Source organism: Podarcis raffonei, chromosome 13 (assembly GCF_027172205.1).
Source record: "Podarcis raffonei isolate rPodRaf1 chromosome 13, rPodRaf1.pri, whole genome shotgun sequence".
NCBI classification, from domain to species: domain Eukaryota; kingdom Metazoa; phylum Chordata; class Lepidosauria; order Squamata; family Lacertidae; genus Podarcis; species Podarcis raffonei.
The window spans coordinates 16,938,211-16,949,546 of NC_070614.1; the positions used below are offsets into that span (position 1 = coordinate 16,938,211).

An 11,336-nucleotide genomic window follows, 5' to 3' on the forward strand; every position below is an offset into this window, starting at 1 on the left:
TCCTAGTTTCATTTGTCTCTACAAAAAGGCACAGGGTATGGGAAACAAGCAAGATGAATTGGAGATTTTAATACAGGATGACAAATATGACCTAGAAGGCGAGTAGGGATTGCCTTGGAGTTCAAGATTTCTTTAAGAGATTTGAGAACTGGGTTAACAAAATGAATTTCAATAGGGACAAATGTAAGGTTCTGCACTTAGGAAGGAAGCAGAAACTTCACAAATATAAGCTGAAGGATACCTGGCTTACTAGGATCTAGCCATCTTAGTGGAACTCAAGCTTCACTTGAGTGAACAGCGTGATACAGTTTTTGGTGTGTGTGTTTAAACCAAATTCGTTATTGCTTTAATTAAATCTGTCTGTAAGCTGCCTTGTTGCTCCCTAGCACAGAAAACAGGGAACCTAAGTTTCCTTAAACAGATTGACAAAAAATGGTACACAGCAAAACACTTTGATGTCCAACTCTCATTGCAGTGTTGTACCAAAATATTATCAGCAAATTCTGGCCTTGGTGTTTGCAGTCAAGGAAATCAACAAGAATTCCAATCTATTACCTAATGTCACATTAGGATTCCACATCTTTGATAGTTACTTCAGTGAAAGGATGACCTACTGGGCCACTTTGGAGCTGCTCTCTACACACTACAGATTCGTACCCAACTACCAGTGTGACAAACAGAAAAACCTGAGGGCAGTCATTGGGGGTCTTGATTTTGAGATTTCCCTCCACATGGCAGCCATCTTAGGTGTCTACAAGATTCCCCAGGTAAGGGTCAAACATGGTGACTTCCCCTCATTCTTCTTTCCTCCGTCCTGTTGAGAAAAGTTTTGCATTCCATTATAGCCCCCTTGACAATTTCAGATTGTATTCAATAAAAGCTTTCATCCGCCTTCATCCATTTCCCAACCTTTGCATGTTCTTCAGAGGGTATGAATGCAGCATTTTGCGTATACAGTTGTACACACCTAGTCTATGTATTCGAACAGCTTGGTCTGCTGACCTCAGGTAGACTCCAACCAGGATGAATTGCGGAGCCTTCTCATCAGTCGCTTGCCCATTACCTTAATTAATTTGACCTGGAGAGTTTGGGGCTGTCACTGCTGCCGTCAACAGCTCACTGGTTATCTACCTAGTTAAATCAGAGACACACAGAGAGTTTTTATATTCGTTTACTTTAATTCACAGGAAGTACACTCTTGAGCTGCCACCAAACCAGCCATTGCTTCCTAGAAATCAGACGTCTCCTGCTGCCTATGGTGGCTGCTAAGAATAATTCTCTTTTGGGTTCTGCAGAGCGTGTCTTGACCTTGTGGAAGGAGGGGGCTCTGACAAACTCTCTTGAGAGAGAATGTCATTTGGCTGCTGTACTGTTTCTAAGAAATCTCACTCTTGTCTTTGTTCATTGCTACCTTGCTCTGGATCTTCAACACTTATTATTTCCCAGGTCCTTTTTCCTTCTTGGGTGTGACCCGTCTCAAACCACCACACCATACTCTCCCCCCTTCCTTCTCTCTGGAAGTTTCTTGGGGTGCTGCTCTCCACCACTCCTCCTCATCTGCCCATTCCCTGACGGGCTTACTAAGACAATGGGTCCAAAGCACAATGGTTTCATCATTGCTATCCACACATAATGTTTCTACTGCATTAATGGGAAATAAGTGTCTGTTTCCTTTTAGCTCACTTATGGCTCCTTTGCCCCAGAGGATGCTGGTCAAAGCCAATCCACTCCCTTCTACCGGATGGTGCCCAATGAAGCCCATCAGTACACAGGGATTGTTGAGTTACTTCTGCACTTTGGATGGACGTGGGTTGGGTTGTTCGCATTGGATAGTGAGAGTGGCGAGAAGTTTAAGGAAATCCTGCAAGCTCTGTTTTTCCAGAGAGGCATTTGCTTGGCCTTTTCAGAGAGAACTCCAAAAGGCTCATATTTTGAAGAGTATTATGACATGATTCCCCAGTGGCTCCATGCCTATCATGATATTGCAGAAAGCAAAGCCAATGCTGTCGTTGTCTATGGAGAAGCCAAGTCCTTCTGTTTTTTGCAACTATGGCTAGCAGCAGGGGGTGCAGAAAATGTGACATCTATGGAGAAGGTATGGATTATGAGTGCTCACCTGGATTTCTCAGCAGTGGCCTTTCAAATGAGCCAAGCTATGCAACCATTTCATGGTTCCATATGCTTCACAGTGCACTCAAATGAGGTGCAAGGATTCAAGACCCTTCTTCACTCCCTCAATCCTTTCATGGCAGGTGAAGATGGTTTTCTTCAGCAGTTCTGGCTGCAGACATTCTATTGTTTCTTTTCAAAATCCAGTACTGAGTTCAGTGAACCCTGCACTGGACTGGAGAAGCTGGACAGCCTCCCTTCGTCTGGCTTTGAGATGAGCATGACTGGCCACAGCTACAGCATCTACAATGCTGTCTATGTTGTGGCACATGCTCTACATGATGCCATGTACAGATCCAGCGAAAAAGACAGAGGAATTGTGAGAAGATGGAGACCGCAGCTTCAGAAATTGCAGCCTTGGCAGGTAATGGTTCTTTTGTTGTTGTTGTTATATCTTTTAATTATTATTTCATTTTATATTGTTGATAAAGCAAAGACAAACTGCCAGGGAACTGCCATCGGCTCAGGGGCGAGAGGGGAAAAGGCGAATGGATTACAGAGAGCCCCCAAGATTGTGGGAAGCAGCACTTCCTCAGCGGAGTAAAGTAGCCACGCCTCTAGTGGAGAGGAGATGCAGGGCTCGGAGGAGGCGAGGCAGTGCCAGGACACTTTGCCTGAGCAAAGCGGGGAGGAGAGAGGCCCCCCATTACCCACGCCTTCCTTGCGCAGTAGGCTTCCGCACAGAGAGGGGAGGCGCAGACTGGGCGTCAAGAAACTACTCTGCTGGGGAAGGTTTAAGGACCACCCACTCTCAGATTCTGCCAGTGAATGAGCAAGACACGGAATAGAGGCGCTCTTCTTTCCAAAGGTTTTTATCACCGATAAGAAAGCTTTAAAACAAACTATTGCAGCATATTGCCTGATTGCTCTCGAGCAACCAACCTATACCTCTAACAACATTTTTTAAATAATATTTTTTATTAATTTTTAGCATACAGATTTTTTTAAGACATACCACACAAATTATTATACATATGTCCTTGTTTGGACTTCCTTCAGCATCTCTGATAGTCTTCCGTCTTGATTATTTCTCCTGCAATTCTTAACTTAATATTGCCTTTACCTTTTCTAACAAATCATTTCTCACTTTCCATTTTTACAATATTTCTTAAATTACTCCTCACAGAACTTCTTGTAGTCCTACAAACGTAATCTGATCATCACAAATACTTTTCAAATACTCAGTAAATTTAGTCCAGTCTTCGGTAAACCTCTGGTCCCGCTGGTCTCGGATCCTTCCCGTTAGTGCTTAGTGCGTCAATTTCATCCTCCATTCTTCTAATGTTGGTAGTTCTTCTTGCTTCCATTTTTGGGCCAATAATATTCTTGCTGCTGTTACTAACAACAACATTTTTAACAACAGACAAAAATTGAAAGAGGAATAACCAAACTGTAAAATAGGTAGGTAGGATGTGTAGTTGCACGTTGAAGCTGCTGAAGAAAGCATATAGTGTTTTGCTAGAATGGGAAACAAAAGATGAGGAGGTCAAATCGGTCATGATCAAATGGGCACAAGATAGAGGACATAATATACAATTTGAGGACTGGGAAAAAATTGTGGAAAGTAAATTTGAAATTTACAGATTGTTCTCTTTTGAAAGAAAATTATATGAAAATAATGTATAGATGGTATATTACACCAGTACAGATAGCCAAAATGTATAAAACCAGGTCAAACATATGTTGGAAATGTAAAGAAAAAGAAGGGGCTTTTTATCATATGTGGTGGGAATGTAGAGAAGTTTTTAAAAAATGGGAAATGATATACAATGAATTGAAGAAAAATGTTTAAAATGACATTTGTAAAAAAAACCCAGAAGCATTTCTGTTAGGGATTGTAGGACAAGACCTGCCAAGAAAAACAAAGAATTTATTTATGTATGCTACAACAGTGGCAAGAGTCTTGATAGCACGAGGATGGAAGAATGAGGAAATCCCAATAAAAGAACAGTGGCAATAAAAATTGATGAGCTACACAGTGTTGGCTAAATTGACATACAAATTGCGGGACAAGGACAACTGTAACTTTAAGGAAGAATGGGAACTTTTTACAAATTATCTAAAAAGGCAACAAAACGAACTGGACCCCTTGGCAGGTTTTGAATAAACATACACAAATTTATTGGTTGATAACATGATAGATCTTGGAAGAGGCAATGGCACTTTAAAAGGCGATGCTGAACATAAGATAAGTTTGAGTTTTAAACAATTGTCCTTTTTCTGCCTTCTCGATGCAGCTCCACCCATTTCTTAGGAGTGTCTCATTTAACAACAGTGCGGGAGAAGAAGTGTCTTTTAGTGAGAACAGGGAATTTGAAGCTGGATTCGATATCACCAACTTGGTCACTTTCCCAAATAACTCTTTCATCAGAATGAAGGTTGGATGGATGAATTTGGATGCTCCCCCAGGAAAAGAGTTTTCCATCAATGAAGACAACATGGTGTGGCACAGGAGTTTTCAACAGGTGGGGCATGATTTCAGGAAATCACAACCTAGAAGTGTCCTAAATTAATGTCATTGTGGCATAGTTGGGGTTTGGATCCTGTATACTTTTGCAGGCTTGCACAAATGTAGTGAAGCTATCAACTATATAGGGACGTTATCTTTTGTTCCAGTACTAAAGAGAATTATTTAAAGTTTTGGAGATGAGCTGAGTGGTATCTAAGTCTAACCTGCAGAAAACCTCTTTAGAAAGCAGACAAGGGGAGCTGGGCCTGCCGATAGACAGGCTGACTTCAGGAGAAAACACTTGGCTGGTTAGGGATAATAATGTTAAAACATGAATGGATCAGAAATCGTACAGCTTCTTCCTTAAATTACACTTAGTCATCTAAAACTGTTCCTTTTAACTGCAGGTTAAAACTCTGGTAAGTTTGCAAAAATGTATTTTTCCAAGCAATTTGGTCATTAAAGTTACTATTCATATCTAATCTCTCCCTTTCAAAAAATCTTCTTCTTGAAATGGCCATAACTTCAACTGGGATATAAGGACATATTTAGTTACATTAGTAACAGATGCCATTATGGGTCTTAGTCTGCAGTAAAATGCATTTGCATTCAAAATATTCTTAGTATTCAGTGTGCCATTTCTCCAATTCACTTCATTGCTCGTAGCCCAGAAAATGGAATTCAGCTTTTCCAAAAGCCAATCATTTTCTGTGCACTTAACTGCTTTCATACTTAATTCAAATTGGCAGGTGCCGCCCCCCTCCCTTTGCAACAAAAAATGCCCTCCTGGTTCCAGCAGAAAGAAGAAGGAGGGGGAGAAATTCTGCTGCTATGACTGTGCCCAATGTCCTGAAGGCAAGATTTCATTTCAGAATGGTATGAGGCACTATATACATGTCGTACTTTTGCTCTCAGCTGTGCAGTTCCTCACCACAATCAGCCAGTGATCAGGTTTGCAAAGGGACACAGCACTTGGAAACAGACCCAACCATCAACTAATCACCAGGGCTTGCAAAGTGCAATTTTACCTGCCCTACTCCTAACATCCTAGGTGTGATTTGTCCTAAAAAGCATGATGGGCAAGAGGTTCCCTAGCACTAGATTGCCTGGACAGCGATGGGGGCGGGGGACTGGAGATTTGTTCTGCCAATGCACCTGTAGAGCACAGCGAAGGGAGCTCTAGGGCACTGCCTTCCCATGCAGCTCACTCCTGAGAAACAACTCTAGTACAGCCAGGTTGTGTATATATTATAAAAATAGAATAAATTGTGATGATATGCACTGTCCAAACTCCTTATGTTCAAAACAGTTTGACTTTCATAATCATATAACTGAGAAGAACATATCTACAATCTCATACTTATTTCACTTGTCAAAACAAAATTTTTTTTTCCTTCCAGTAGCACCTTAAAGACCAACTAAGTTAGTTCTTGGTATGAGCTTTCGTGTGCATGCACACTTCTTCAGATACACTGAAACAGAAGTTGCCAGATCCTTCTATATAGTGAGAAGGTGGGGAGGGGTATTACTCAGAAGGGTGGTGGGAATGGGTGATTGGCAGCTGTGATGAGCCTGTTGACGACTCTTAACGACTGCAATAGGTCTTACAGGAAAAAGCAATGGGTGAGAAGGTGAAAAATGGCTTTGTCATGTATAATGAGATAAGAATCCAATGTCTTTGTTCAGACCAGGTCTCTCCATGGTTTTAAGTTTGGTAATGAGTTGCAACTCAGCAGCTTCTCTTTCCAGCCTATTTCTGAAATTCCTTTGTAGTAAAACAAACTATTTCACTTGGTTCTATTTCACTTGGTTCCTTATAGTGAGTAAAAGTTTCTCCGTATTAACATCTTGGGATCCTCTTTTCAGCAGTCATTCTCTCTCTCTCTCTCTCTCTCTCTCTCTCTCTCTCTCACACACACACACGTGAAAAAACGACAGTTACTCGAATAGCAGTCACAACAGAATGGAATGCCTCTCTCATGTGATTCACAGTCAGCCAATCAAACGAGAGAGCTACTGCTAAAGGAAAACATACAAACAACAATTCAACATAAGCAAACATTCCCATTTCAGGAAATTAAACCATTACCCTTAATAGATGAGTCCCTTACTGCTTGTAGTATGAGTAGCTCTCATATGAGTAGCCCTCACCTGGATATCCCCCTCAGACAGACATGTCTCAGGAGGCCCTGACCCAGCTCACTGGATCCCTCCCTGGCATTTTCAGCTAGCAACTCCTCAGACCTCTCCCACCTTTCATCCTGATCCAACCACCCCTTCAGGACATGTTCCCAGTGCTCATGAAAGTAAGAAGCAGCAATACTCTGCTGTCAGGATGGGGCTGCAGAGCACCAACCTCCCACACTAACCACTCCTGTGTCTGGTTAGGGACACCTCTCATACATCCAAGTTGAGGTACTGCACAAGTAAAGGTAAAGGGACCCCTGACCATTAGGCCCAGTTGCGGCCGACTCTGGGGTTGCGGCGCTCATCTCACTTTATTGGCCGAGGGAGCCGGCGTACAGTTTCCGGGTCATGTGGCCAGCATGACTAAGCCACTTCTGGCGAACCAGAGCAGTGCACGGAAATGCCATTTACCTTCCTGCTGGAGCGGTACATATTTATCTACTTGCACTTTGACGTGCTTTCGAACTGCTAGGTTGGCAGGAGCAGGGACTGAGCAACAGGAGCTCACCCGTTGCGGGGATTCACACCGCCGACCTTCTGATCGGCAAGTCCTAGGCTCTGTGGTTTAACCCACAGCCCACGTCCCACTGTACAAGCAGCTGCCCTCAAATACACTTGACTGACATTCAATTCTTTGTTTTCCCCCAGACATGAATGACTGTGTCGGATGCTCAGAAGGTCACTATCCAAACAAAAAGCAAACACAGTGTATTCCAAAGACAATAAGCTTCTTGACGTTTGAAGAACCTTTGGGGATGAGCTTAGCTTTCCTCTCTGCCTTTTTCTCACTGCTCACAATATTGGTCCTAGTCATTTTCATTACACATCAGAACACACCACTCGTCAGGGCCAACAACCGGAATCTGACTTACATGCTCCTCACCTCTCTTCTGCTCTGCTTTCTTTGCCCCTTCATCTTCATCAGCCCCCCGAGCACAGTGACTTGCCTTCTTCGACAAGTGACTTTTGGTATCATTTTCACAGCGACTGTTTCTTGTGTGTTGGCCAAAACCATCACTGTGGTTCTAGCCTTTGGGGCCACCAAACCAGGATCCAGAATGAGGAAATGGGTGGGGAAAAGACTGGCAAGCACCACTGTACTTTCTTGTTCTCTTATCCAAATTGGTATTTGTGCTGTGTGGTTAGGAACATCTCCACCTTTCCCCAATTCTGACTCGCACTCTGTGATGGACAAAATAATACTAGACTGTAATGAAGGGTCGGTTGTCATGTTTTACTGTGTCCTGGGCTACATGGGATTCCTTGCCTTTGTCAGTTTTGTTGTAGCATTTTTAGCCCGGAAACTGCCTGACAGCTTTAATGAGGCCAAATTTATCACCTTCAGCATGTTGTTGTTTTGTAGTGTTTGGATCTCCTTTGTTCCGGTCTACCTGAGCACCAAGGGGAAATACATGGTGGCTGTGGAGATCTTCTCCATCTTGGCCTCCAGTGCTGGCTTATTAGGTTTCATCTTTTCTCCCAAATGCTACATCATTGTGTTGCGGCCTGATCTAAATGACAAACAGCAGTTAATAAGGAGGAAACAGTAGTATACCCCACTGCCAGTCTTTTCTTTCAGACTACTCTATAGTTAATATTCATATGCTCTCCATCATACAGTTATTTTGTATTAATTGCTTTGTACCATTTTTGTTGTCCTCTTTGAGATATTAGACCATTAAAGCCTAGGAATTATTCATGTACTGAAACTACAAATTGGCACTGCTACAGGTGCCACATAGTACCCATACATTTCATAGTAGATCCGCCCCTGTATAAACCTTCCTACTTTCAAACCAAACCTGCCTTCCCCTAGTTTGTTTTGGTGTAATAGTCAGTAAGCTAAAAAGGGAGGTTCATGCAGGAAGGTTTAGAGGACAGATGATGCATATTCTATGGTCACATGAAGCATCCCTTCTTTGAAAAAAGACAGGCTCACTGTTCTTTTCTTATTCTTTGTAGTTTACTTTGTGTGCCCTTTGTGTGTCGTCTCAGGAATTGACAGAGATGGCTTTTCATGAAACATCACAAAACATGTTTTTCTCCATTCTTCCGACCTTCCCAGCAATAACAGCACCTAGTTATTATCTCATTGGTAATTATCACACTTGTCATCACTGAATCTCCTTTGGATAAGGTCCTCATAGATTTTGAGAGAATACTAGTCAAAGTCTAGTAATAAAAAATCCCTTTCTGCCATTTCAAACAATGGGGAGGGCAGAGGAAGAGGCGGGATTTTCATTTTTCACTTGGAGAGTTGTAAGACAGTCTTTTAATCTGTGGATTGGACATGGCATTTGTGTGAGGGCAAAAGATTGTAGTGAGGTTGGTTCTGAAGCTAACAGGCATGTTCTCGATGGAAGTAAAGGTGTGTGACTAGACGGAACATTTTCCTCAGTATGCTGCTGATTATTGTGTCCATCCTCTCCTTTCTGCCACATGTGATGTGCAAACCTAACAAACGTTGCACCACCAATCATTCGCTCAGGATTCCACATGAATTCTATCAGCCTGGTGACTTTATAATTGGTGGACTTGCTTCTCATATCTTTGGCTCTTTTGCTAAAGAAGACTTCAGAGAAATCCTTATCACCCAACAAGTCCGTACTTTCTTGTAAGTAGTAATCAAGTACACATCAATGAATCATTTGATTCTGATTCCCCAATGCTAACCATAAATTTCGGTAGGATTCCACCCCCCCCCTTCAGAGGTATGAATAAGAGTTAGGTGCTAAACTGAGGAGTTAGCTTAGAGGAAGGGAAATGGTGATCTGAAACTGCTAGTAAGATGAGATAGCTTGGACTGCTGATCAGTTCTGTTCCCCCATTTCCCTTTCCTCTTCACAATTCTCTTCCAGGCAGTGCTTCATTAGAGGAGCAAAGGTTTAGTCTTACTTGGAAATCTGAGCTTCCGATGTGGAAGCCCTTCTTGAAATGAGGGGCTTCTGAATTCACTGAAGAGCCAAAGAAGTAAGAGAAACAGAGTCCCCAAACAGGTGCAAACACCAGAGTCACTTTCAGATGACTTGTTTATTTAGCATTCATCCATATTAGACAGTGTTGGCTTTTTAATGAGCACTTATTCTGATTTGTTTGTGTGGAGCTTAAATGATGTGTGAAGCTTGCATTGTCCCACACTTCGCACTGAATTTCCTCATAGGTGTTAGAATCACAACCCAAAACATTGGCAACCTGGAAGCACCCTCGGATAACTAATCAACATCCAAAAGTTGAAAACTTCCAGTACCCATCACCAGGCAGGAGGGGGGATATAGGGGATGGGGGAGGTGACAGGATACTCCCCAAAGTGCAAGTGGTAAAATAGCTCTCTGGCTTCACTTTGAGTTCTTGAGAGAGGCTTGCTTTGACCCCACAGTGTGTTATGGTGAGGGATGGGGAGAGAAATAGAAATTCCACCTGTTTCCATGCTCTGCACAGCTACATCCTGATTTCAGAGGTAAGGGTGCATGTTGGAGATAAAGTGAGGTGCCCTTCTCTGGTCTGAACATTAAACCAATCCTGAGAAGAGTTTTGGGTGAGGAATCTTACAAATGTAAACAAATTATGCATAGCTCTGATGAGGTAAAGAGTGGCAGCCAATTCAGTAGAAACTCTTGTAAGAGCAACCACACTACAGAATAGGAATAGGTTACCAAGGGGTAGGATGTTCTCTTCCAAGCCAGGCTATCACAAACTCACATAGCACCCCAGGTTGAAAATATGTCAAGTTGAAAATGTTTCACGGGTCTAGAAATGTTGATTACTATCCTACCTTTCTCTCCTCATTTTCAAACGGATCTGAACCAACAAAAGAGTTCTCTGCTAAGATGATACAAAGCTCTTAAGGAGTAAGGGGGGGGGGCATCCTAAGCAGCAGATAGTATTGGAGCAGCAGCAACATGATAGCCTAGGAGCAATTTTCCAATGGCTTGCATATTTCTCAGTTATACATCATAAAATTATCCGTTGCAGTATTATGCCTAAGAACTATCAGCATATTCTGGCTTTGGTGTTTGCGGTCAAGGAGATCAATGAGAACCCCACGATCTTGCCTAATATCACCTTGGGATTCCACATCTATGACAGTTACACCAATAATAGGATGACCTACCGGGCCATTCTGGACCTTATTTCCATGCATCCCAGATATGTACCCAACTACAGGTGCGGAATTGAAAAAAATCTGATGACTGTCATTGGGGGACTTGACTTTGGAACATCCCTCTATATAGCAACCATATTGGGTGTCTACAAGATTCCCCAGGTAAAATACTGATTTGGGCACTTCACAGCTCACTTATTATTATCTTTCCTAACCAGTGTTCACCATAGCTCAGCGCAGGCACCTCTCAGTTGGGCATCATTGCCATTCTATGAGAACAAGAGAGAAGTTCATGGTGGGCTCCAGCAGCTCTTTCTCTAGAAAAATAGCCCTGGGTTTTGAAAATGTAATTTAATGGTAAGTCACTTTAGGAGGATTTCTATATTTAAAGGATTTAGATATAAAAAATAGAAACAGCTTAATCGCCCC

General features: G+C 42.4%; 1 protein-coding gene across 1 annotated transcript; it reads left to right on the forward strand.

Moving 5' to 3' along the window:
* The first annotated feature begins 455 nt into the window (after window positions 1–455).
* On the forward strand, window positions 456–8,457 carry LOC128400277 (vomeronasal type-2 receptor 26-like). Its single transcript, XM_053362436.1, has 5 exons — window positions 456–767; window positions 1,679–2,533; window positions 4,407–4,634; window positions 5,368–5,494; window positions 7,454–8,457. The coding sequence occupies exons 1-5, from the start codon at window positions 456–458 to the stop codon at window positions 8,353–8,355; spliced, it is 2,424 nt and encodes an 807-aa protein (XP_053218411.1). The 3' UTR covers window positions 8,356–8,457.
* The last annotated feature ends 2,879 nt before the right edge of the window (window positions 8,458–11,336 follow it).

Excerpts from the sequence above, each read along its gene's own strand:
- LOC128400277 (XM_053362436.1), top strand. The coding sequence starts at position 456 with ATGTCCAACTCTCATTGCAGTGTTGTACCAAAATATTATCAGCAAATT. Across the intron at positions 768-1,678 it reads GTGTCTACAAGATTCCCCAG|CTCACTTATGGCTCCTTTGC; the intron begins GTAAGGGTCAAA and ends GTTTCCTTTTAG. Across the intron at positions 5,495-7,453 it reads CAAGATTTCATTTCAGAATG|ACATGAATGACTGTGTCGGA; the intron begins GTATGAGGCACT and ends GTTTTCCCCCAG.